At 48.0% G+C, this 27,729-nt stretch overlaps 1 protein-coding gene across 1 annotated transcript in view; it reads right to left on the minus strand.

Annotated features, from left to right (window-relative positions):
• MYRFL (myelin regulatory factor like) overlaps window positions 1–25,569 on the minus strand; it is a 57,391-nt gene extending 31,822 nt beyond the window's left edge. The window contains exons 1-8 of the mRNA XM_029597195.1: window positions 25,370–25,569; window positions 24,919–25,007; window positions 23,622–23,772; window positions 15,614–15,809; window positions 15,041–15,117; window positions 12,418–12,528; window positions 10,424–10,514; window positions 436–636 (exon numbers count right to left, since the gene is read on the minus strand). Coding sequence (XP_029453055.1) covers window positions 436–636; window positions 10,424–10,514; window positions 12,418–12,528; window positions 15,041–15,117; window positions 15,614–15,809; window positions 23,622–23,683 — 738 coding nt within the window. The 5' untranslated portion in view covers window positions 23,684–23,772; window positions 24,919–25,007; window positions 25,370–25,569. The remainder of the gene's footprint in view (window positions 1–435; window positions 637–10,423; window positions 10,515–12,417; window positions 12,529–15,040; window positions 15,118–15,613; window positions 15,810–23,621; window positions 23,773–24,918; window positions 25,008–25,369) is intronic.
• Window positions 25,570–27,729: the final 2,160 nt, after the last annotated feature.

Below are 27,729 nucleotides of genomic sequence, written 5' to 3' on the forward strand. Positions count from 1 at the left end.
TTAACATTTCTAGAGCTCGTTCCCTTCTGAAACTGTGTTTCCCATTCACAAAAACACCTCAGCATTCAGATCTTACATTAGATCAGTCTGACGGTGCTTTAGGAGCCTCGTCACCTTCACTTGCTCAGGCAGGAAGCTTTGCTAGGGGCAGGTTCGCCTATGCTAACCCCAGCTGATCTCTGCTTCTTTTCTTAATGAAATAAGAATGCCTTATTAATAACTGCTGCCTATTTAATTCACATCACACATTTCACACGTTGCAAAGCACGAATTGTCAATAAATGCAAGGATTATATGTAAGGGGACATTCTCTGGGGACGAGAAACACTGCCTTCAGCGTCCAAGATTGACCCCCCCCCCCCCAATGCCTGAAATCTGTCGGATCAATAGATGCAGACAAGCCGGAGTTTAAGCTCCGGCGCTCTACAAGCTCACCTCTTGAATGTTGCGCTTGACTCGGCTGTCGGACGGGTGCATGACAGTCCCCATCACTTTCACGTTGCCGCAGACCACCAGGGCCTCGTCTGGCACGTCTGTGTTAATTCCTATCCGCCCGTGACAGGCCACGGTCTCTGGAAGCTGCCCTCGCTGCCACAGGGCATCAGCGTCACTCTCAAACTGCCCGGGGTTAGAGGCCTGACGGAGGCGACATCAAGAGATACCACAGTGACATGACAGTTAAGGAAGGAGGAATACTGCACAAGGGGGGTTCCCCCCCCCCAACTCCAAAAATGAAAAAAAAACGCACAAAAAAGAATCCCTTCCGACGTTAAGCACAGCACGCGGCGGTTCAAACGTTTCAGGAGATACGGTATATGCACTGTGCTGTAGTCACTGCATGGTGACCGAGGACCAATGTAAAATACAGGGAGCACAAGCAGTCAGTCGGCCACATCATCATCCTTACAGAAGGGAGCTACGCCAGACCTCCCCACAGTGTGATAACAAAAACAATAAAAACAGCAACTGAGATGCATAAGGATCACCTTTTCGGGTACTTCAGAAACAAGCATTCAGCCCTCTCTGGTAGGAGTAGCCATGTGTGGCCACAAGAAAGCTTCCAGATGGAGAGAAGCAGTACGCAGGATTATGGAATTACGGAGGAAGACATGACAGTGACTTTCCGAAGGTTACAACCAGGTCACCAGAATATCCAAACTCGTCCCCCAGGAGTTTGATCAATGCAGCAAAAACAATTAGTGTGGCCCATGCTCTCTGTTCCGGCGCAGCGATTTTTAGTTTGTGGGTGGTTCCTAGTTTGTCGAGCCTCCCTGTTCATCCCCACAGCTGCAGGCAATGCCTCTTTGGGCAGAAGGTACATCCTCTCCTGCTGGCTGGGGGCAGCCTGGTCACATTTATTTATTTTATTTATTTATTTAAAAAGTTTTGTATACCTTCGTTCGAAAGGAAACATTGCAACGGTTCACATCACAGAAACATCATAAAAATAAATATCAGTGGTTAAAATTACAAAACACGTTTTCAATATGAAAAAAATAAAAATTATTAATAAAAGGACGGGAAACAAAATCATTAAAAAAAAACCTCCTCTCCCTTAGCCCACAAAAGGAAAATCAGTTCTTACCTGCTAAGTTTCGCTTCTGTAGTACCACAGATCAGTCCAGCCTCCTGGATGTTGCCTCCCTTCCAACAGATGGAGACAGAGAAAGTTTCTCTGACAGTGACATATAACCCAGTGTGCCACCTGCAGTCCCTTGGTATTGACCTGTACCCAAGCCAAGATACCACTGAACCTAAATGAACATATCCCCCCATAACATGTCTCCCTGAATGAGCAGTAGGATGTGGAAACCCCCCTAATGGGAACGGTCCTTTCTGTTAACCACAGAAGAAACAAGATCAAAACCTGGGCCAATCTTCAGTCTATTTACAATAACAGAACGAGCGGACTCTCCAAGCCTCTTCACCCCAACCGGGCGGGACTCTGGACTGATCCGTGGTACTACAGGAATGAAAATTAGCAGGTAAGAACCAATTTTCCTTTCCCTGTACGTACCCGGATCAGTCCAGACTCCTGGGATGTACCAAAGCTTCCCTAAACAGGGTGGGACTGTGAGAGTCCCGCTCGAAGCCCACTTTCACCAAAGCCCATGGCATCTGGAGCCTGGACATCCAAACGATAATGTCTGGCGAAACCGTGCAACGACTTCCAAGTTGCAGTTCTACAAATCTCTTGTGGCGACCCATGCTGCCCTTACCCCACCTATGCCCCTCACCATCCCAGAAGAAGAAGCCCAGAACAAATCCACAGAGTTGGCTATCTTTTTTGATAACAAAATCAAAAACCTACTTGCCCCCCTGGCATCAACTAACACTTCCCCAAACCCTTCGCAACTATTAAGCCTCGCAACCAATAACCCTCCACCAACTATCTACAGACCGTCACTAGAAATTCTTGAACAGACATCCTCCCTGGAAATTGAATCAATAATCAAGAAAATGAAACCTTCCACTCATCCATTGGACCAAATACCAACCAAACTACTTCTCACCATCCCTAACACCATTGCTAAACCGCTGGCAGACATCATAAATTGCTCCCTCAATCAAGGATCGGTCCCGGACTCCTTAAAAATTGCTTCACTTAAACCCTTACTTAAAAAACCCAACCTGGACCCAGCCAACCCTGCAAACTTCCGCCCCATTGCAAACCTACCTTTTATAGCCAAGCTAATGGAAAAGCTTGTCAACATCCGACTCACAGACTACCTTGACTCCCACAATATTCTCTACCCCTCTCAATTCGGATTCAGGAAACGCCTAAACACAGAATCCCTCCTTCTTTCTCTAACGGACAACATCCTGATGGGCCTTGACAAGGGACAATCTTACCTGCTAGCCCTTCTCGACATCTCTGCCGCGTTCGACATGGTAAACCACACTATCCTCTTAAACCGTTTAATGGAAATAGGCATATCCGGCTCTGCACTGCTCTGGTTCACATCCTTTCTGAACAACAGACACTACAAAGTCAAAATAAATGACAAAGAATCTCACTCCATTCCATCAAACCAAGGCGTACCTCAGGGTTCGTCACTTTCCCCTACCCTGTTCAATATATATCTACTCCCTTTATGCCAGCTACTCAATAGTCTCAATCTCACCCACTTTATATACGCGGACGATGTTCAAATCATAATCCCCATCTCGGACCCCATCTCTACTCTAAATTTCTGGAACAACTGCTTACAAGCCATCAACCTTCTGCTCTCTAGTCTCAACCTGGTCCTAAATACTTCCAAAACGGAACTACTGGTTATCTCCCCTAGTGACAACAACCCCCTCGCAAATAATGCTAGCACCCCATTAGCAAACCAGGTCAGAGATCTTGGGGCCACCCTTGACTCTAGAATGAATTTCAAAAAATTCATTAACGCCACAACCAAAGAATGCTTCTTCAAGCTACAGGTCCTGAAGCAACTTAGACCGCTCTTACACTTCAAGGATTTCCGTTCGGTGCTTCAAGCCATACTGTTTTCAAAGATCGACTATTGTAATGCTCTATTACTTGGTCTCCCCGCTTCGTCCACCAAACCTCTTCAGATGCTGCAAAACGCAGCGGCTAGGATCCTTACAAACACTCGTCGCAAGGACCATATCACACCAATCCTAAAAATCCTACACTGGCTGCCCATCCAATATAGAATACTTTTCAAGGCTCTCACCATCATCCACAAATCCCTCTACCAGCAATCCACTCTCCAACTCACCTTCCCACTCGAATTACATACTTCCGCAAGACCGATCAGAACTGCCTACAAAGGTTCGCTCAAGGCCCCCCCCAACAAATCATCTGTCCACAACTCTATTCACAAGCGTGCTCTTTCAACAGCAGGTCCACTACATTGGAATTCACTTCCCCAAGACTTACGCCAAGAACAATGCCATTCAACATTCAGAAAGAAATTGAAAACCTGGCTGTTCGCAGAAGCCTACCGCTGAAGGATCTCCTCAACCATCACTGTCTCTCATTCTCCCACCCCTCCTTAATCCCTACCCCCCCCTCTTTTCCCTCTCCCCTTCCCCCCCACCCAACCTCACCCTTTCCTTCTCCCACTGGACATACCATGCTAATAACTGCCTAGGATAAATCTATGTTTACGTATCTTATAGTTTTTGTTGATTATATATTTATCTCTCTCTAATTGTTTCTTAGTTTAAATTCTGTACTGTCTTCCATTGCCCAGGTTTTACGCTCCCTGTTTAATGTAACTTTACTTTATACCTTGATGTTAATTGGTTTCCCCTCAGTTACATTGTAAACCGGTACGATAAGACCTAGTCTTGAGCATCAGTATAGTAAAAGAAATTAAATAAATAATAAATAAATAAATTCTGCCCAGGATGCCGCTTGTGATTGAGTAGAATGAGCTCTCAACCCCTCAGGAACAGTGCGACCCTGACATAAGACGCCGAACCTATTCTTTCAACCACCGCGCTGTGGTGGATTTTGAAGCCTTGTGTCCCCCCTTTCTTTGCGCCACTCTATAGCTCAAAAAGCTGATCCGACAGGTGAAAGCTGTCAGTGACCTTAAGATACCACAACAAGACCTGTGTCACATCCAAACACCTCAATTCTCTTGCATGAGGCATAGCTGTGTCAAGATTTGGAAAAGCTGGCAGCTCTACTGACTGATTCAAAGGAAAAGACGATACCACCTTCAGAAGAAAAGAAAGAACTGTACGCAAAGAGACTCCAGCCTCTATAATTCTCAGAAAAGGATCCCTGCATGATAGAGCCTAAAGATCTGAAATTCTCCTAGTGGAACAAATGTCCACCAAAAAAACAACATTTAAGGTAAGATCCTTCCAAGCGGTTTGAATGGAGCCATACACAATCCTCTGAGAACCAAATGAAGACTCCAGGGGGACACAACTTCCGCACCAGAGATCGCAAATGCTTCACCCCCCCAGATGAAATGCACCACATCTGGATGTGCGGCTAGGGCTACTCCCTACGCCTTGCCTCTAAGATAGCCCAAAGCCACCACCTGGACCCTGAGGAAGTTAAAGGCCAAACCCTTCACCAACCCTCGTTGCAAGAAAGTCAAAACGTGCACCACTGACTCTCACGTAGGACTGACCCTCTGCTCTGCGCACAAAGTCTCAGACTCTCCACACCCCCACATAGGCTAATAATGTTTATTTATTTATAAGCTTTTATAGACCGGTATTCGTGGGTACATAATATCGGTTTACAGCGAACTTGAATATTATACAAAGAACAGGGTGAGAAACTTGGAGGGGTAAAACATATTAAGTTACAATGCATTTGATTGAGGGACAGGGTGCGGTAAAAGGAACTTGGAGAAACATGATTGATTACAATGCACAATGCAAGGGGGTATATATACATGGCATTATGAGAGCAGGTACATTACATGAGAATAGATGGGGCATTACATGAGCATAGGGAGGACATTATAAGAAGGTGAACATAACATTATTGGAGCATGTGGGGAAGGAAATGAAAGTGATGGTTGATCGACAAGACTTAAAAAGGGAGGGTATACTGGTTATTAATATGGTGTACAAGAGGAGGGAAAATACAGAGCGATATAAGAGTATGTACAGAGCTTTATTAGCGTGTGTATAAGTCATTGAAGATGTAGAACGGGCGAAGGGGGGGGTCGATGGTAGGGTGTGGGGGGGTGGGAAGAGCGAGGGGGTGCTTGTTAAAAATTTGGGGAGGAGTAGGGGTTGATGTGTTATTCAGGGAAAGCTTGTTTAAAGAGCCAAGTTGAAGACTTCCTAGCTTGCAATAGAGTGGAGATGACATCCTCGGGATATCCTTTGGACCTTAGACGCTTCCTCTCAAAAGCCAAGCCGCGAGACAGAAGTGAGCCGCCTGATCTAAAAATATGGGACCTTGGCGCAGCAGGCTGGGAAGATGAGCGAGGTGCAGTGGTCTGTCCACTGTGAGATTGATCAAATCCACAAACCAGGGCCACCAACTCCACTCCGGCGTCACTAGAATCACCTCTCCAGGATGAATCTCTACTCACCACAATACTTTGCTCACCAACGACCATGGCGATAAAAACATACAGGAGAACCCCCTGCAGCCATCGGAGTATTAAGGCGTCGACTCCTTCCACTCCGCGTTTCCTTCTGCAACTGAAGAAGCGTGGAGCCTTGGCATTCCTTTGAGTTGCCATCAAGTCCAAGCATGAGATGCCCCACTTGCGAAGGATAAGCCGCATAGGTTCCTCCAACAACTCCCACTCCCCAGGATCCAGCTGACAATGACTAAGAAAATCTGCTTACACATTGTCTATCTCCACTATGTGAGAAGCTGCCAATATCTCCAGATGTTGCTCTGCCCAGCGAATTAACTTGAGCTCCTGAGCCACCACCTGACCCTTGGTTCCACCCTGTCAGTTGAAGTAAGCCACTTTTGTCGCATTGTCCAACAAAATTCTTACCGGCCATCCTCACAAGAGAGGCAGAAAGGCACACAACGCGAAGCAAACTGTTCTCGTCTCCAAGCGATTGATAGACCATGATGCTTCCTCCGGCGACCACTGACTAATCTGGTACACAGCCCCCCAACTAGAGATGCTGGCATCGGTTGTGACCACTATCCAATTCAGAACCTCCAAGGGTACAACCCAACTTAAGTCTTCCAGACCAAACCATGAGAGACTTGACCCAGCCATTTCCGTACAGGCAATGGTAGATGAAACTGTTCCAACAACAGATTCCATCAGGAAAGCAATGCTCTCTGCAGTGGCCCAAGGAACCAATTCCAATGTGGAAGCCATGGAAACGAGGACCTGCAGTTAATCCCACACCCTGGGAACCTCATTAACCAACAAGTTGCGAATCTGCCTCTGCAGCTTGTCGATATGCTCCCTGGTGAGAAATACTCTCCCGTTCCTGGTGTTGAAACGCACCCCCAGGAACTCCAACTCCTGAGAAGGGGTTAACCGATTCTTTGAGTCACTCCCCAACCCAGGACCACTGCCACTGCCTGTCTGCAAAGAGCCTCGGACTTTGCCCGAATCAGCCAATTGTCCAGATACAGGTGAACTAGAATGCCCTTCTTCCTGAGAGCCGCTGCCACCATCACTTTGGTAAAAGTTCCTGGGGGTGTCACCAATCCTAAGTGCAGGGTGCAATATTGAAAATATGTCCTGAGAATCATGAACCTCAGAAATCTTTGATGATCTGGCTAGATTGCTATGTGCAAGTAAGCTTCTGTCAAATCTAGAGAGGCCAAAAACTCTCCCATGCGCTCCACTGCAATCACTGAATGCAGTTTCTCCATCCGAAAATAAGGAACCTTGAGAGCCACGTTCACCTTCTTCAGATCCAAGATAGGGCAGAAGGTCCCTTCCTTCTTTGGGACCACAAAATAAATCGAATACTTTCCTATTCCTCGATCCCCCATGGGTACGGGGATGATGGCTCCCAGCATATGTAAATGGTTGATGGTTTCCTGAACCATCCATCTTTTGTTTGCATAAGTGCAAGAAGACACCGTGAACAAATCCTTTAGCCCACAAGCAAACTCTAAAGCGTAACCTTGTCTTTATTTATTTATTTATTTATTTAACATTTCTTATATACCGATATCCGTACGCACATCGTATCGGTTCACAATGAACATAAAACTTTGGGCATTGCCCTTACATATAACACATAAAGATGTCTTATCACATTTAGGACCCATTGGTCCAAATTAATATCTTGGTCCGCTTCTTGAAGAAAGGAGTCAAATGACCCCCTATGACCAACACCGAGGAGTGGACTGGCCAGTTCATTGGGTGGACTTAGATCCTGACACCCCCTGGCTGGAACCATCTCTGATTGACTTTCGGCTCCAAAAGGACTAGTTCCAAAACTGCTGTCTCCCAGAGCCTTTTCTCTGAACTCCTCCCAAAGCCCGATTCTAACGAAACTGCCGATTCATCCAAAAGTGAAGCTGCATGGAGAAGAAACCTTTGCAACCCTTTGACTTATCCTCCAGCTGTTTATGGCCTTCATTCTCACCCAGATGCTTCATGAGCTCCTCTAAGTCCTCTCCAAAAAGCAGTTTCCCCTTAAAGAGTAATGCTCCTAGCTGAGACTTAGACCAAACGTCTGCCGACCAGTTCCGCAACTAAAGGAGCTGTCTGGCCGAGACCACAGACATCATAGTCCTGGAGGATGTTCGGATGAGGTCATATAACACATCTGCTCCATAGGTCACTATGGCTTCCAGCTGCTCGGCTTGCTTGGCCTCCGACGTAGATATCACATTATCAGACCGTAACTGCTGAATCCAGCGTAAACCAGCCCGAAGCATAAAGCTGTTAAAAATTGCAACTCGAATGCCCAGAGCAGACACCTCAAATATCTTTCTGAGATGGACCTCTAACTTCTTGTCCTACATATCTGGGTGCTGCAGAACCAGCCACAGGAATGGTTGTCTTTTTCGTAACAGCTGATAACAAGGCATCCAGCTTTGGCAGCTGCAACAATTTCAACGTGTCCTCCGGCAACGGATATAACTTGTCCACTGCTCTACCAATCTTCAGACCGGTGTCTGGAGTCTCCCACTCCCGAAGCACAAGCTTCTTTACAAACTCTTGGAAAGGGAAAGCCTTCGCCAGACTTCTTAAGCCCTCCATGGCTGGGTCCACCTTTTCATGATTAGATTCTTCTCATGGAACCTTAATTCCCAGCTCCTTAAGGACACAGGGAATCAGGGGCCACAATTCTTCCCTGTGGAAAAGATGAACCAGCTTAGGGATGTCTCCTTCCACAGTTGGGGCTTGGCCACGCCCATCATCCAGATCCTGTCGGTACGGAGAAGAATCAAGGTCTGGAGGGAAGGGGGGGTCCTCCGCCAGAGACTCCCCATCATCCGACTCTCCTGAGGGCTGGTTTGCAGCTTCCGAATGCATAGCCTGACTCAGGACTCACCGAACCCTGGTCACCACATTAGCTCGTGCCATCTTGGGCCTCTTGGTAGGCCGCGGATCCTGCGGGCCCTCCTGCCTGGAAAAGCAGTGTCCCGTGGTCTTCCTGGCGAGATATGCCTTGTGGAGCAGTAGCACAAAAATCAGTAGAAAACCTGTTGTTTCCTCAAGATTCTCCCCCAGGAGGTCCTCATCCTCTTCAGGCAGTGGTTCCCGGGCCCCCTGGGCCTCTGTGGGTCTCTATTCACCTGGGGACAGCAGTGGAGGGAGGACTCCCTGCAGTTTCAGCTACTGCTATAAATGACACCAAAATGGCCGCTTTCCCACGTGAACCGGGAAGGCACCCACAGCCACATGGGCATCACCCGCAGCGTTTTGATGCCTCCCCGCCGCTCTCACAAGCATTCCCGAGCTGGTCTCACCCCGGGAGAGGCAGCGGGAACAAAGGCTGGTTTGAGACAGGCGCATGCGCACCTCTCCACATGCTGAGCACCGGCTGCTGCTTCTCTGAAGCTGGGCAGCAGGCACCGGGCGTCCTCTTGAGAGGGAGGGAGCTGGCACCACCAGTTATCCACCCCCCCCGGTGGTGAAAAGGACCGAGCCAAAAAGGGTCTCCAAACCCCCTACTCGTCCACCTCAAAACCAGAAGGAATGACCCCACCAGGAGCTGCCAACCTTCTGAGAGGAACCCTTCTCTCCTAATCCCTAACTACACTTGTTCTTTTTTTCTTAATCTTCAGACTGCAGGTTTTGTACCATCCACCATCTGCTGGAGACAGAGAAATACCGAGGGACTGCAGGTGGCACCAAGGATTATGTAGCAGCGCCAGTAAAACTTTCTCCGACTCCCTCTACTGGCTGGGATGCATAAAGCCAGGAGTCTGGACTGATCCGGGTACGTACAGGGTTCGTCTGTGCTCTGACACTTACCTGTGAATTGTCGAATGGAACTTAGTGCGCACAAATTCCCTTAGAAAAGCCTGGATAAAGTCTGCATGAGCAATGTGCACGCAGACCTCGGCGTCACGCGGTCTGTTCGAAAATTAACCTCGTAAAACTTTACACGAATGTATGGGGAAATACATTTGTGTAAAGGTTTTACCGGCACCGATCATAAGGGATACCACAGAAAACCCACCAGAACCCACACTGCAAACAAGAAGGAAACAGGGCTCGTCGGTATCATGAAGAGATTATGCACGCTCACATTTTAAATTTGCAACTCGGGCTCCTTTTATTGCAGAAGAGATCGTGACTTTGTACGGAATTAAGTGTTGCCCAGCCCAGTGTTCATGCAGCAGTCACTCTTCGGAGCAGGATCACGAAGGGAACAGAGGCTGCCACTTATCGAGCAATCATGAAACCTATGACCCTCTCAAGGACAGTGCATGACCTTCCAACAATACTGCCGGAAGCATTATGTATTCTGCACTGAGCTGAACAGGCCTTGAACGGGCACACACAGTCTGAAACATGCAACCCTGACATGTACCTACCCGCACAATAATTCTTTCAGAGACATGAGAAGCCAGCAGACAGGACTGGTCCTGATTTGCAGCATACAGACTGACCACCAACATAAAATATCTAAAGTGAAAGCAACAAAAAATGGAGAAAAATTAACCGACAGATTTCCTTATTATCAGCAAGGCTAAGCACGTGTGCCCTGCTACATGTCCCGGATCTGACTGGTGCACAGAAAGGCAGAAATTGTTGCAAATCATGCAGAGCTTTGAGCAGTGGATGGGACCAAATCAGGTAAGCAGGTACGTTTCCAGTCCAAGGAATAAACCAGCATCATTAGCGTGGACGAGACCGGTATGGAGGTAGATCTCTGGCGCGGCACCAAACAAGGGCAATCTGGGTTGCATTGCATTGTCATTTACGGCGGGTTGGTTTTTTCTTCATTTTGAATAACTATTTTTCGGGAGGGAATTTGGTTGAGGAAACAGCACTCACTAGCAGTCTAATATTGGACCAGACTAGATGGGTCCAAAAAAAACCAAACAAACAAAAAGCAGTCCAGCAGAGAGGCTGAAGGCTTCGTACTCAGCGACTGCATTTGCCTTCATCATCAGCAGAGTTAAAGAGGTTTAATAAGTCTTCTGCATTCACAGAACCATATCTCACCGCTGTCTGAGAGTTTATACTGCTGGGTCACAAACCGGTTTTATTAGTCTGCGACCCAGCAGGAGTTACGCTCAAGTCTGGGTCTTCTTCAGAGAAAGGACAAGTGGCCTGCTGACGCTCACCGGTCTTTTCAACAGCCCCAGGGCTTGTGCATCACTTCTGCGTAACCAAATTCTCACATCATGAAATTCACTGTACACTGGATGAAAACAAATTTAATACATTTATGCAGCTTTAAGAACATAAGAACATAAGAAATTGCCATAGTGGGTCAGACCAAGGGTCAAACAAGCCCAGCATCCTGTTTCCAACAGTGGCCAATCCAGGCCACAAGAACCTGGCAAGTACCCAAAAACTAAGTCTATTCCATGTTACTGTTGCTAGTAATAGCGGTGGTTATTTTCTAAGTCAATTAATAGCAGGTAATGGACTTCTCCTCCAAGAACTTATCCAATCCTTTTTTAAACACAGCTATACTAACTGCACTAACCACATCCTCTGGCAACAAATTCCAGAGTTTAATTGTGCGTTGAGTGAAAAAGAACTTTCTCCAATTAGTTTTAAATGTGCTACATGCCAACTTCATGGAGTGCCCCCTAGTCCTTCTATTAATTAAAAAAAATGCAATAAATTTTTAAAAACAAGCAAAACTATATATTTATTTCTCATACTCCAATAACTGTGCAAAGCAATGCCCCAAATGACTTAGACTTTTACAGCAATGGTCTCCACATCTCAAAAAAGATATAGTTGCGATGGAGAAGGTACAGAGAAGGGCGACCAAAATGATAAAGGGAATGGAACAGCTCCCCTATGAGGAAAGACTAAAGAGGTTAGGACTTTTCAGCTTGGAGAAGAGACGGCTGAGGGGGGATATGATAGAGGTCTTTAAGATCATGAGAGGTCTAGAATGGGTAGATGTGAATCGGTTATTTACTCTTTCGGATAACAGAAGGACTAGGGAACACTCCATGAAGTTAGCAAGTAGCACATTTAAAACTAATCGGAGAAAGTTCTTTTTCACTCAATGCCAGAGGATGTGGTTAGTTCAGTTAGTATAGCTGTGTTTAAAAAAGGATTGGATTGGATAAGTTCTTGGAGGAGAAGTCCATTACCTGCTGTTGATTTAGAAAATATCCACTGCTATTACTAGCAACAGTAACATGGGATAGACTTAGTTTTTGGGTACTTGCCAGGTTCTTGTGGCCTGGTTTGGCCTCTGTTGGAAACAGGATGCTGGGCTTGATGGACCCTTGGTCTGACCCAGAATGGCATTTTCTTATGTTCTTTCGCTCATGACGTACCAGGCTGGCGAGGCACTTCCCCCACTCTTTACATGACACAAATCAGATGAGCCTACCTCTGGTCTGAGTTGGGTTTCCCCTTCTTCCTCATGTTATTCGCTGTGGTTTCACTAAAATGCAACCTGCTCAGGGTTATTTTTGTTACTTGGTCTCCTGGAAGCTCAACTCTGCAGCAAAAATGAGAAGGATATATTTAAAAAATAGTGCAAGAAAGGCCTGTCCCTACAGACCGGAAGATTTTGAGTATAAGAAGCAGCATTGCCATGATTAACAAGGTCTCTTACGATTTATAAAAGAGAAGTCTTCTGTCCTCATTCCACAAATTCTTATCCATACAATACCGTTATTAGCCGATACCATTCAGGTTCACAAGTAGGAAAGAAGAGAAAGCAATTATAGAACATCACCAGCAAAGTAGGAAGCAAAATAAAAGCGTATTTATGCAAACTTTCACCATACCTAATCTGACAGCCTCTAAACTCTGGAACGCTATCTTCGCTGGCCCCCTCACTTCCCTCCAGCAGCATTAACAATTCAAGCCATATCATCGCATCTTTCCATGAATAAATATCACCCACAGTGAACTAAGGAAAGGGGAGGGGAGGTCAACTTCCGAAAACTCCAACGACCGCAGAATCCTGAGGCGGAGGCGCGGAGCTCCCTCGGATTCTGGGATCTGCGCTGCTCCGTGGTGAAGCCGCACGTCCCCTTGTTTCAGATCCCACGTCCCATGAGGCTGCCGGGCCATCAGATGTAGAAGAATCGTGACCACTCCGGCCATTCGGGCTGTAACCGATGTGTGTAAAACTAATCTGCTCCGCGTTTATTACCAGGACTAGTATTCCAAACCTTCACTCTCAGGGCCGGGCCGGCGTCGCTGCAGCCAGTAACTATTAACACTCTTGGTGACAATGGGGAGGATTTAGCACATTTTTTCCTCCAGCCTGAGGATTGTACAAAGTCTACTCCAGATTTATCAACGGGAATATCTCCGTATTTTCAGTGGGAAAACACCATGGCAGAACTTTGATAATAGCCTTTATTTTGGCATATCTTTACCCCTGTGCTGATGTACTGGTTGCAGAATATATTCTGAACTGGATTCAAAACAACCTGCGTTAATAATAACCTGCATTTAATTTTGGGAGTGGCAAAAGAACAAACGTATGGGTCAACATAAGAACATGAAAAGCGCCAGGCTGGGTCAGACCAAGGTCCATCGAGCCCAGCATCCTGTGTGACAGTGGTCAGTCCGGATCACAGGTACCCGGCAGATCCCCAATAGCTGATCTATTTCTTCTAACTCACTCCCAGGGATAAGCGCCGGCTTTCCCACATCTCACTGGCTAATAACTGCTCAGGGAATTTTCCTTCAGGAACTTGTCCAGTCCTCTTTTGAACCCCACTATGCTAATTGTCTTGACCACGTCCTCCATAGCTTGATTGTGCACTGAGTGAAAAAACTACTTCCTACAATTTGTTTTCAACGTTTCATGGCGTTTCCCCTGGTCCTAGTGCTGTTTGATAAGATAAATAATCATTCCCTATTTACCCGTCCCTCATGCCACTCCTGATTTTATACATCTCGATCATGTCCCCGCTGACGTCTCTTTTCCAAGCTAAAGAGCCCTACTAATCTGTTTTACCTTTCTCATAAGGGAGCTTTCCTAGCCCCTTTATCATTTTTGTCTCCCTTCTCTGTACTTTTTCTATGTCCACTATGTCTTTTTTGAGTTGGGGCTACTAGAACTGCACACACAATACTCAAGGTACAGTCACAGCATGGATCTACACAAAGGCATTATACAATTCTTAGTGTTGTTCTCTCTTCCTTTCCAAATAATTCCTAACCTTCTATTTGCCTTTCTGACCGCTGCTGTAACACCGAGCCAAAGGTTCCAAGGTATCGTCCACAAGGACTTTCTGGGTGGTGGCTCCTAACACAGAACCCAGCGTTGTGTACCTGTAGTTAGGATTATTTTTCCCTGTGGCATTACTTTGCACTCGTCCACATTAAATTGCATCTGCCATTCAGAAGCCCAGTCTCCTACTCTCACAAGGTCCTTCTGCAGTTCCTCACAATCCGCTGCTGTTTTAACGACTTGAAACAATTTTGTGCCATCTGCAGATTTGGTCACTGCACTCGTTCTTTTCATATTTATGAATATGCTAAACAGCACAGGTCCCAGTGCAGGCTCCTTGGGTATTCCATTAACAACTTATCTGACCTTTCAGGCCTACCCTCTGTTTCCTGCCTTTGACCCAGTTCCCAATCCACATAGGACACTGCCTCTGATCCCATGACCTCCCAATTTCCTGAGGAGTCTCTCATGGAGGGGCTTTGTCAAATGCCTTCTGAAAATCCAAATTCACTATATCAACCGGCTCACCTTTTATCTACATGTTTACTTCCACCTTCAAAAAAATCAAGTTGACTGGTAAAGCAAGACTTCCCTTTGCAAAACCCATGTTGACTCTCTCCCATTAAACCACTTCTGTCTATGCAGTCAGTAATTTTGTTTTTTTAAGAACAGCCCAATAGAGATCCAAGCTCACAACAAGCATTTCAATCTGGGTGACTTGTGTACCTTTCAATGGTCACGTAATTAAGCTCTTCTTAGCTAATTATACCTTTACGTTAGATTTGCACAAATAAGACATTGAAAAAAAAAAACGTACTTCACAGGATGGAAAGTCTTTTTACTTCGATCTGACTGAGACTGCTCAATGGTGATGATCTGGCTGGCAGCTTCTACCTATTTTGACACCAGCAAGAAAAGAAAGTATTAATCTGAAAATACAAAAAGCGTGACGAACGTTACAGCAATATTTTAACTTGAGTTCTAAGGGCGACCGTGACTGTTGGGAGACGTTCAGGGCTCTGTGCCATAGCCAATCAGAAAATGGGCAAAGCTGTAGCCAAGAAGATGCCAGCAATTAGTGCATGAAATGGATAGTTAATGCCCAAAAAGCACAAACACTGAAGGCCCTTCTACCAGTTTATGAGATCATAACCAGAGGCTCTATGCAGAAGTATTCCCTGACATAAATGTTCCACTTATTGACCCAGCAAGAAAAGCCGGACCTGGAAGGGACCTCAAGAGGTCATGTGGGCCCCCCCCCCCCCCCCCCCCCCCCCAAGCTGTCCGCTCAGTTCATGCACAGTTGCAATTTGTCAGTTCACCATCCATGTCAAGTTTGTACTGCTGCAAATCCATGGACATTAAGCCAACCCAAAAGGGCGGGAGTTACCTTCACTCCAAAAACTTTCAAGTAAAACTTTTCAATGGGTTTCAGGCCCAGCTGCGTTTTGAGAAACTTTGGGCTCCCGATCATTCTGATGTGGACCGTAATCTGGAAGTGATTCTTCTTCTGGCACACAAATGCATCGTCTACAGTTGAAAAGTTAAATCCTTTATCTGTAACAACATGATATCCAAGAGCAGGTCTAGATTTAACAAAAAAAAAAGGTACAAAGATATAATACCAGCGATATCTGTTCCTGTATCGACATTTTAAGGATAGTTCAGAAGATCGTCTTTACAGACAACTTGCTCTTTGACTCATTTTGCTTGACTTTGAACGCCCTGAGCTACTTGTCTTGTATTCCTGTCTGTGTAAATTTCTGATGTTGTTCCAATATCTACAACGCAATCATCAACAGCCGATGGGCTCATCAAGCTACCTCTCTGACCCACCGGAGGCCAGGAACCTGCCAGCCAGCAATGGCTTTAGGCCTCACGGGGTAATGTCTCCGACAGACTGACAGCTCCGGGAGCACGGTGTCAGGATGTAATAATATCAGTAACTCTGCTGCACCCAAGTTTTGCATCGATATCAGACCCTTATTCAATTAGCAACCTCTGTGCTGTGCAAGGCAACAAAGGGATACAAATGGCCACAACTTCACTTTCTGGATCTTGCCCTGAGCAGTACTTTACCTCGGTGCACTGTAGCCCTTCCCAAGAGGGTTTTCCTTTTTATTTTTGGACCTGGCGGTTTCTGCCTGTTCCTTTGGACCTTTCAGCTCATCTGGAACCAGGGCTGGTAACTGGCACCAGGAGCCTTCGTTCACAACCACCCAGGGATTTTTTTCCTCCTATTTTATATGGTTCTGGGTTGGAGGCTGGGGGGCTCGGAACAGGACCCCTTCTGGAACCTGCAATCCCCGGCCCTGCACGCGGCCACTAGGGGTCACCCTTGAGCGATGACCGCGACTTCCCACCCCCGCAGAGCCTCTGCAGTACTCCCAGACCCAGCCAACTGGGGAAGCAGAAGACTCGACTTGGGGATCAAAATTGGGCAGGGATTTTCCCTTTTAAGGATTATTTACCCTCCAATAAAAATTATTTTGGAAAAAAAGGACTATTTACTCTACTGAATAACTGAGAGCGCACCCCCAAAACCAGTGACCATGTGCTACAAAAAAACAAAACAAAGCAGGTACAACACGTTCAGGTAATAAAAGTGTCTGTACTGTTTTTTTCAGTAATTCTCACCTTAGCTGAAACAAAATTACATCAGTCCTTTTTTGATTTTTATTTCAATGTTGAGGAGAAATAAGCATGTGATGTTTTTGAAAGCTGCTAAAGATTCAACCTGGGATAATCTGCTCCTGTGGTGCTGGCATCGGCCTGACACATGGAAATTACGGGATAAAAGAAAATTGGTTCTTACCTGCTAATTTTTCGTTCCTGTAGTACCATGGATCAGTCCAGACTCCTGGGTTTTGCCTCCCCACCAGCAGATGGAGACAGAGAAGTTTGACCGACTCTGCCCTATATCCTGAGGTGCCACCTACAGTCCGTCAGTATTTATTATGTATCAAAGCAGAACTAAATAAACCATCAGAACAATTTTAAAAGCCCCATAACTGGGGGAAGAAACCAGTAGATAACCCACTCACAGATCTCAAGACAAACAGAACCCTTGAAAAGGACCAAGTAATTCTGCAGATAAATCATTCCTTTAACGTGAACGAGCAGACTCGCCAAAGAACAAGCACTGAAATGAAAACGGGCGGGACTCTGGACTGATCCGTGGTACTACAGGAACGAAAATTAGCAAGTAAGAACCAATTTTCCTTTCCCTGTATGTACCTGGATCAGTCCAGACTCCTGGGATGTACCAGAGCTCTCCTAGTTAGGGTGGGATCCTGAGAGTCCCACTCGGATCACAGTGTCACCAAAATTCCCAGAGTCTGGGGCTTGAACATCCAACCGGTAATGCTTCGCAAAGGTGTGCAACGACTTCCATGTAGCCGCCCTACAAATCTCCTGCGGCGACACCTGTTGACATTCAGCCCATGAAGTCGCCTGCGAACGAGTAGAATGCGCCCGCAGTCATTGTCAGCTGGCTCTTTCAACCAGTGGGCCATCATAGCCCTGGACGCCTTATGCCCATTATTGCATCCACTACACAATACAAAGAGATGATCGGACATCTGGAAGCTATTAGTAACCTCCAAATAACGCAAAAGAATGCAACGCACGTCCAGCTTCTTCAGATCCTTTGACTTGGGATCAGAATGATCTAAGACTGGAAAGGACAGGAGCTCCACCAACTGATTCAAATGAAAAGAGGATATCACTTTCGGGAGAAAGAATGGAACAGTCCGTAATGAAACTCCCGTGTCGGAAATTCTCAAGAAGGGTTCCCTGCAGGATAAGGCTTGAAGCTCAGACACCCAAGGAGCTGAGGAAATAGCCACCAGAAACACATAAGATCCTTTAATGTTGCCCTTTTCATTGGCTCAAAGGGCGCCCCACACAGAGCCTTGAGCACCAAGTTCAAACTCCACGACGGACAAGGAGGCCTGACTAGCGGACACAAATGCTTAGCACCTCAGAGAAAACGAGCAATATCCGGATGCGCAGCCAACGGTGCTCCACCAACTTTACCGCAGAAACAACTGAGAGCCGCCACCTGCACCCGTAATGAACTGCTTGAAAGGCCCTTTGCAAGCCCCGCCTGTAAGAAGGACTAAATATGAGGAACCGAGGCCACCGTAGGAGCCACCCCTTGATCCAGGCACCATGATTCAAAAATCCCCCACAGCCTGACATAGGCCAGAAGTAGAGGGCTTCCTAGACTGCAAGAGGGTAGCCACCACTGCGTCCGAGTAACCTTTGCTCTTTAAACGCTGCCTTTCAAAAGCCATGCCGCTAGACAAAAGCGATCTGCCTCTTCTAAACAAACGGGTCCCTGCCGAAGAATGTTCGAGAGGTCTCTCAGCCTGAGAGGACCGTCCACCACGAGGTTGACCAGGTCTGCAAACCATGGACATTGTGGCCATTCTGGAGCTACCAATATCACTTCCGACGGATGGGACTCTATGCGCCGCAGCACTTTGCCTATTAGAGGCCATGGCGGGAATACGTACAGGAGTACGTTCTGCAGAACGTCCACTCCCTCTGCTCCTGTCTGGACCACTTTTCGCAAATCATATTGAACGCCTCTGGAGAGAGTTCCCACTCTCCGGGATCGAGCTTATTGTGACTGAGGAAGTCGGCTTGAACAATGTCGACTCCTGCAATGTGAGAGGCCGCCAGGCTGTCTAAATGTTGTTCCACCCAGAGTATCAACTGCTGTGCTTCGCTCGCTACCGGATGACTCCTGGTTCCTCCTTGCCGATTGATGTAGGCTACTGTGGTCGCATTGTCGGACAAAATCCTGACCAACTTCTCTTGCAGTCTGGACTGCAGCGCTTGCAGAGCTAATCAGACCGCTCTGGTCTCTAAATGATTGATCGACCACTGAGATTCCTCCTTCGACCACTGGCCTTGTACAGATTTGTCCTGCCACACTGCTCCCCAGCCAGAGAGGCTGGCATCCGTAGTGACCACTGTCCACTCTGGGACTTCCAAGGACATCCTGCGGTTCAAATGGATAGAGTCGAGCCACCAGGCGAGACTGGAAGAAGCAGAATCTGTAAGAGGCAGTGGGAGATGAAACTGCTCCAAAACTGGACTCCAACGGGTAAGCAACGCCTACTGCAGAGGCCTCATATGAGCAAAGGCCCAGGGAACCAACTCAAGGGTGGACGCCATGGATCCAAGGACCCTCAAATAATCCCGGACCTTGGGAGGATGCTTGTCCAATAAATTCCGAACCTGCTCCTGCAATTTGGCTATGCGCTCCTCTGTCAGAAAAACCCAGCCGAGCTGTGTATCGAACCGGGCTCCTAGAAATTCCAAGGACTGAGAGGGAATGAGGTGACTCTTGGCAAAGTTTATCATCCATCCGAGCAACTCCAAAAGTTGAACCACCCGACAAATCGCCGCGTGGCATAGCATTTCCGACTTTGCCCGAATCAGCCAATCGTCCAGATAAGGGTGAATGAAGAAACCCTCCCTTTGAACTGAGCTGATACAACGACCATGATTTTGGTAAAGGTCCTGGGCGCCGTGGCAAGACCGAACAGGAAGGCACGAAACTGGAAATGTTGCCCCAGGATTGCGAACCTCAGGAATTTCTGGTGGTCTGATCGGATGCCGATGTGCAGGTATGCTTCTGTGAGATCCAGAGACGTCTCCCTTTCGCACTGATGCGATGACCAATCTCAAAGTTTCCATGCGAAACAGTGGAATCCTGAGGCGTTTGTTTACTCTTTTAAAGTCGAGAATGGTACCCTCTTTCTTGGGCACCACGAAGAAAATGGAATAACGGCCCCTGCGCTGCTCCTCTAGTGGAACCGGCACAATGCCCCGAGGTCGATGAGACGTTGCAATGTGAACTTTACCGCCTGGCGCTTCTCGGCGTACAAGCATGGGGAGACGAGAAACCGATGTGGAAGGTGCCGTACAAAATCTAACGCGTAACCTTCTCTTATCACAGTGAGAACCCACTGATCGGAAGTCAGTGGCCCATTCCTCGTAAAATTGACAACCTGCCTCTCACCACTGGAACCAAGGAATGGACCGGCCGCGCATCATTGGAAGGACTTGAGTCCACCAAAGGACTGCTGAGTGCCTTGTTTGCCGAAGCGCCGGCCTCGAAAGGACTGGGACCAGGACTGTTGTCTCCCCGATGGCTGTCGAAAGGAAGATCCAGAAGACCGGGATGACCGAAATCTCCGATTCCCTCGGAAATGAGAGTGAGTTGAAACTATGCCCCTCGACTTTGAACGATCCTCAGGTAGCCGATGCACTTTCAGGCTGATTCAGTAAAAGTTGTGTGAGAGCGGGCGAGCGCCCGCTCTCCAGGCGCCCGCTCAGGCCACTCTCCTGTGCGCGTGATTCAGTATTTAAATGAGGGCCCGCGGTAAAAAGAGGCGCTAGGGACACTAGTGCGTCCCTAGCGCCTCTTTTTTGACAGGAGCGGCAGCTGTCAGCGAGTTTGACAGCCGACGCTCAATTTTGCCGGCGTCGGTTCTCAAACCCGCTGACAGCCACGGGTTCGGAAACCGGACGCTGACAAAATTGAGCGTCCGGTTTTCAACCTGCGAGCCAACGGCCGATTTAAAAATTGTTTTTTTTTTTTAAATTATTTTTTACTTTGGGACCTCCGACTTAATATCGCCATGATATTAAGTCGGAGGGTGAACAGAAAAGCAGTTTTTACTGCTTTTCTGTACACTTTCCTGGTACCGACAGAAATTAACGCCTACCGTTGGGTAGGCGCTAATTTCTGAAAGTAAAATGTGCGGCTTGGCTGCACATTTTACTTAGTGAATCGCGCGGGAATAACTAATAGGGCCATCAACATGTATTTGCATGTTGTGGGCGCTATTAGTTTCGGGGGGGTTGGACGCATGTTTTCGACGCACTATTAACCCTTACTGAATAAGGGGTAAAGCTAGCACGCCAAAAACGCGCGTCCAAATGCCCGCAACAGATCATATAATGCATCCGCTGTGTAAGCTACCGCGGACTCCATCCTATTCGCCTGATCTGCATCCTCTGGCGGTAACACCTGTGATGTGAGCATTTGCTGGGCCCACCCGAGGGTCGCTCACTGCATGAGGCTACTGCAGACCGCCGCTCTAACACAGACCACTGACACCTCAAAAATGCGCTTGAGGAGGACTTCTAACCGCCTATTCTGTAAGTCCTTAAGAGCCATCGCTCCCGAAACAGGAATGGTGGTCCGCTTGGTGACCGCAGTAACCGACACGTCCACCTTGGGAATCCTGAAGATATCCAAGGCTTCCTCAAGTAAAGGGTAGAGTTTGTCCATCGCCCGTCCCACCCGCAGGGTCGCGTCCAGAGATTCCCACTCCCGAGTGACCAACTGCTTAAGCATTGGGTGGAAAGGAAAAAATTGGGGCAGGGCACACAGCCCCGAGAGTACTGGTTTCCCCTTAACTGGCTCCGAACTGGGGACTGGTGCCTCCACTTCCAGTTCCTCCAGGACATAGCGGATCAAGGGATCCAACTCCTCCCGGCGAAAGAACCGAGAAGCCCAGGGGTCGTACCCCTCTACTGGAGCGGACTCATCAACACCCCCATCTAGATTTTGGAGGAGAGGATCCAGAAAAGATCCCAAGGGAGCAGGATCCGGAGCCCCCCCCCAGGGGCCGAAAGGGCATCCAGAGACGTGTCCCGCTTCACAATCTTTGCAGGAGGGGGCTGCTCATCCTGCTGATGAGCTTCCACCTCCAAAAGAGCCTTATGCATAAGTAAAATAAATTTTGAAGAAAAAACTGACTGGCCCTTTAAGGGATCCGATAGGTGAGGAGGAGGAGGGGAAGACCGGGCTCCCCGAGGGAGCGGGCCTCGGATCGCACGGTTGAACGGTATTCAGACTGGGAGGAGAAATTGGAGAATTGTCTCCCCCAGCCGGCAGGCAGGGCTCCGACATAATGGCCGCCGTTCCCGCGCGCTCGCTGGCGATGAACTCCGATCGCGATCGCTGTTCCGCGGCCCGTGGCAGAATTGGCCAAAAATCTCCCCTGGATGAGCCCTCCCTCCCGGGGAGGCAGAGGTGCAACCCCGCCTCCCCACATGCTGAGCACGATAGCCCGGGGGGGGGGGGGGGGGGGGGGTTTCCAAACAGCGCGTTAGGAAAGAAAAAGAAAGAACTTACAATACCCTGCCGACTCGCGGCCTTCCGGAGCTGCAGCACCCGAGGAAAACTCGTCTCGTCTCGGGGCGCCGGTTAATCCCCCTCCAGAGATAGACTGCCCTCCGGGAACAAGGCTTTTAGAGCTGCCAGCCCCTGCCTTACCTCTACTGCTGCTGAGTGAAAAGCCTGGGAAAATAAAAACCACACTGAGCTTTTTTTTTTTTTTTATACAAACAACTTGCTGTAGCCAAAGGCGTTAACTAAATCATCCAGAGCCTTAGAACTCTGTAAGAAAAAAAGATGTAACTAAATTTAAAGAAATCGAAAAATCAGGACCGCAGGTTCTGTCAACCCCTCTGCTGAGAGTCAGAGAAAATACTGAGGGATCACAGGTGGCACACCAAGTTAAGAGGGGGGCCGTTTCAGTTTTTTTCTCTGACTCCCTCTGCTGGAAGAGAGACACAACCCAGCGGTCTGGACTGATCCTGGTACATACAGGGAAAGCACAGTTTGTTTGTTTGTTTGTTTTTTTTAATTTAAAGAAACAGGAACTCCAACCTAAAATCACCAAACTAGCTAAAAACCAAAACTCCCTGTTCAATCCTATGCTTTCCTTTTTTTTTCAACACTAGCCACAGACTGCAGGATTTTGCACCTCCACCATCTGCTGGAGACAGAGAAATACTGATGGACTGTAGGTGGCACCTCAGGATATAGGGCAGAGTCAGTCAAACTTCTCTGTCTCCATCTGCTGGAGGGGAGGCAAAACGCAGGAATCTGGACCGATCTGGGTACGTACAGGGAACGAGAAAACGTGCAGCCCTTTCGTTCCCCAAACCTTAAAATGCAAGAATTGAGGTCACGTTTTCTAAGTTCTCCCACCCCACCCCCTTAATCGGCCAGCCCTCAACGTGGCTCAAAGTCCACTCGTTCTCCCGCAACACCCAGATTTGTAGCCACACTGGGAGGAGGAGCAGGCGTCGGTCGCATTTTCCAATCCTCGCGCAAACCTTTCCAATTCGCCTTGAGAACGGGTGCAAAGTTGGGGGAGGGTAAAGAGCATGCGCCATCTTTGTCCCAATGCCGCCAGCTTGAACTCTGCCGCCCCGCTCCCCCCGCAGCGTGCACTGCAGAAACCAGCAGGGAGACCTGGGAATAAGAACACAACCAAAAACAAAGTGCATCCTACGTGGAGGGACTGGAGTGAGCAAGGGCCGAGAAGCAGGAAGCTCAGGCCCATCAAGTGAACACTTACAGCCTTTCGCAGCCGCCGCCGAATAAGCCGCTCCAGTGCGCAGCCTGCCCAGCCTGCCACATCAACGTGCGCTCGCGCTTCTCCACGGGGGCCGAGGCATGGCCATCGCCGTCGTGGCCGGCCACGTCCACGCTGCAGTCCCCTCCGGACCCTGCACAGAGGAAAAGGACACAGGCAGGATAGCAGAGAGACGACGAGATCTGTCAGTCGTCCCTCCCCCACCCCCAATCCCCGGGTCTGAGAGCGCTCCGATCTGTCTGGCTGTCCCCGAAAGCCCGAAGGGGAGAGAGGAAGCGAGGCGAGCCTGCAGGAGGCCCTCGCCGTGAGGGCCAGGGCTGGAGCACAGCCACATGCAGGACAGGGACCTCTCCAGCTCAGGGCCAGTGAGCACCTTACACCTGCGATGCAGGCTGCCTGGGCGACCTGACAGAGGCTTGGTTTGGGAAGGACGGTCCGACCCAGAGTACGCCAGCGCTGCATGGATGGAAGATAGCAGAGTTACCATAACCTTTCTTGTGATTTTCCAATCTTCCTTCAATTTAAGTGAACAGAAGAAATGTAAAGTCGGTTCTTTTGTAAATATTTTTCCTTGCCTCATTCGTCAAAGTAGAGACTTTGCTTTGGGAGCCTTATAGCCCATGTTCCAAGATTCGCTTGTGCAATTCAGCTGAAGTGTTTTAAAGGGTTTACAACTCAGCACAGGGTCTTGGAGATCAGGACTTCCACCCATCCCGTTCCCCATTAAGACAGGGATTTCAAGATTCCTGGGGGCCGATGCAGTACGGTGCCCTCAGCCGAGCGCACTGTTCAACCTGCAGTTGGACGCGGGTTGTGTAGGCGCATCCATAGCCCCTTATGCTATAAGGGGTAGATTTTAAAAGGTTGTGTGCGCGCGTCCATGTGGGAGCGGAGGCCACGTGATGCCTACAAAGGACTACCGGTGCGTGCTTTCCCTCCCACAACCTGTCTCTGTCCGTAGGGAGTCAGGGGACGTTTCAAGCCGCGATTTCACGAAGGGAAACACACAACAGGAAATTACGATTAAAGGGCTGTGATACACTGGAGGTCACCCGAAGGGGGCTGGAGCTAGTTTCTATTTATTTGCGCAGCAGCAATGAAATCTGCGGGAACTGCGACAAATGAAGAAATCTGCGAGGTGCGGGAGGAATTCTGCGCAAATTCTGCATTCCTCAGTGGCAGAATTCCCCCAGGAGTAAATCCAGAGCAGCACTGACAGCCCCCCCCCTCCCCTCCAGAGAGGAAGACCCTGAAGAGGGGAAGCTAGGGAGGTGCCTACCTTCTCTGGCATTGCTGTCCCACAGCTGCCAGTCTGGATCTTCTTCCAGGTGGGAGCGCTTCCTTTTCTTGGACGCTGAAAACAAAACACTGACCAAAAAAAATAATAAATAAAAATTGTATTTATCTGTTTATGAAATGATTCCTAACTGCTTGAACAGTACTTAACAGATCCAGAGAGACTGAGATATCCCCTTCTGCGTTTGACACTGGGATGTAAACTTTAAATTCAGGCACTGTGCACCCAATACAAAGCCCTGGAGCAGTGGGGCTGGGAATCCCAGGCCCGGGGAGGGGCATTCCCTGTCACAGCGAACATGAGATCCATTGCATAAGGACCCTCTGAGCCTGCTCCCCCCCCAGCCCCCGGGGGTCTGTCCTCCGCCATCCTCTCGATTAAGCAGCCCTTCCGAGCCCCCTCCTTCCAGCTTCGCCCCCATGGGAAGGCCCACCTGCAGGCTACCTAAACGCCTTTCCCTGGGCCAGATCAGACCTAGTCGTAGGCTTCTAACCATGATCTACACAGAAAGCGACAGGGAGCAGAGACCGCTGCGCCCCCGCATTCAAGCTTGATCTGTGGAAGCCGAAACCCCGGCATCTCAGTACAACATTTAATCAGGCTCTTAAGCTCTGGCCGGCACCGCAAAGTGTACTTAAGGAGTCCCCGACTGCAACCTCGGCGGGCAGGAATCCAGACGTGTTAGCACAGCGCCACCTAATGGTAGAACTCATGGTTTTATTACGATTAATAAATGTTGGATTCATTTCGGGGTTCTCTGGGGGAGGGGGGGGGGGGCGGTAGTTTCTTTTAATTTATTTAAAATTTAAAAAAAAATGTAGAAATAGAAATGAAAACCAAAACAAAATTTAAAAAAAGTCAGGTCCCACTACCATAAAAAAAATTAAAAACAAAACTCCTTCCCACTCCTCCCCCTGTCCCTCTTCATCGCTTGAAATGTTCTTCTCGGGCAGGAGGCAGGAGCGTTGCCCCGCCAGTGCCTCAGTTACAAATGGTGCTGGAAAACGAGGCTGGCGGCATTTTGTACCACAGAAATTAACATTTTTTTCTTATCAATGTGTGGTCTTATTTTATTTATTTAAGAACATAAGAAATTGCCATACTGGGTCAGACCAAGGGTCCATCAAGCCCAGCATCCTGTTTCCAACAGAGGCCAAACCAGGCCACAAGAACCTGGCAATTATCCAAACACTAAGAAGATCCCATGCTACTGATGCAATTAATAGCAGTGGCTATTCCCCGAGTAAACTTGATTAATAGCAGTTAATGGACTTCTCCTCCAAGAACTTATCCAAACCTTTTTTTAAACACAGTTATACTAACAGCACTAACCACATCCTCTGGCAACAAATTCCAGAGCTTAACTGTGCTTTGAGTAAAAAGAATTTTTTTTTCCGATTTGTTTTAGATGTGCTACTTGCTAACTTCATGGAGTGCCCCCAGTCCTTCTATAATCCGTTCTAGACCTTTCATGATTTTATTGATTTTAAAAATGGATTGAAATGAAATAGAAAATGTTAAAATTTCAAACAAATGCAAATCCCTAACAATGTTTTTATTGATTGATTGATTTATATGTCGCACTATTTTTTTAAAAGAAACCCTGGGCAGCTTACAGTCATAGTTAAAATTAAAAATAATGAAATAAAATATCAATTTATAACAACATTCAAATCAAATGAATAACAAGTAATTAAAAAAGTTAATTCACAAGCAACTAGTGGATTTATCTGTCAAAAATGAAAGAAGCATCCCCCAGCACTCTTCCCTCCTCTCACCAACCCCAGTACTCCCTCTCCCCTCCATCCCCAGCCCATCCTTAGCCCTCTCTCTCCATTCCTAGCTCAACCTCAGTACTCTCTCTCCTGCCCAGGGCTGGCATGACCCATTGTGCAAATTGTGCACTTGCACAGGGCAGCAATTCCACAGAGCTGAGCCTGCCTATGAAGTCTAAGCAGTGCAGAATCTGGCTGATCCTCTCTACTTCCCACTGCACCTCTCCCTGGCTGTCAGGAGTGTCACTTAATACAGCTATGAGGATGAGATCTTTGGGATTCATGTGACTCGTACCATGAGTTAAGTGTGCCACTTCTGCTGAGTGTGGAGGATCGGGAGGAGACCAGGCTGCATGAGGATCATAGAGCAGAGAGAATCAGGGGGAACTGGGAATGGGAATGTGTGAGATCCTCCGACAGCACTCAAAAACAACCAGCTCTGAGGATATTCACATGCTGTGCCTTTATCCCCCACCTGATTCTTCTATATTCTCTCCAGGTATAGAGTTTGTTACCCAGTATTGTGAGATGGCCTCTGCTGTATGCAGCTGTAATTCAAGCCCATGCAGCTGGAGGATGCGGAGGGGTGCCAGGGAGCTGCTGCGCTGTCTATCTTCATGTCCTGGACAACGCCGGATGGCTGCGCGCCGGAACGGGTATCTACGATATTCTCGGGGTACCTGCAGGCAGGCTTCGTACAAGGGCCTGCAGGGTACAGGGAAGCAGGCCACGCAGCGCCATAGTGCCCACCTGTCACGGGAAAACACATTACAGGAAATCTGAGTGCTACCACAGTGCAAGTAAATTTTAAGAAATGTTCCTTCTCAGAGCATCTGTAGGCAATCTCTGTCTTTATCACAAACCCAGACTGATCCTTTCCCTTCCTCAGAGACAGACTACAGAGTCACAAGGGACTGCTATGGGCCTGACATTAAGCATTTGCGTTCAGGGATGCTACTTATTTTTCGGCTTAAATAGTTATTTACCTAAATGGTGGGTGGGATGGGGGCATCGCAGA

The sequence above is a fragment of the Rhinatrema bivittatum genome, chromosome 4 (genome assembly GCF_901001135.1).
Source record: "Rhinatrema bivittatum chromosome 4, aRhiBiv1.1, whole genome shotgun sequence".
Classification (NCBI taxonomy): domain Eukaryota; kingdom Metazoa; phylum Chordata; class Amphibia; order Gymnophiona; family Rhinatrematidae; genus Rhinatrema; species Rhinatrema bivittatum.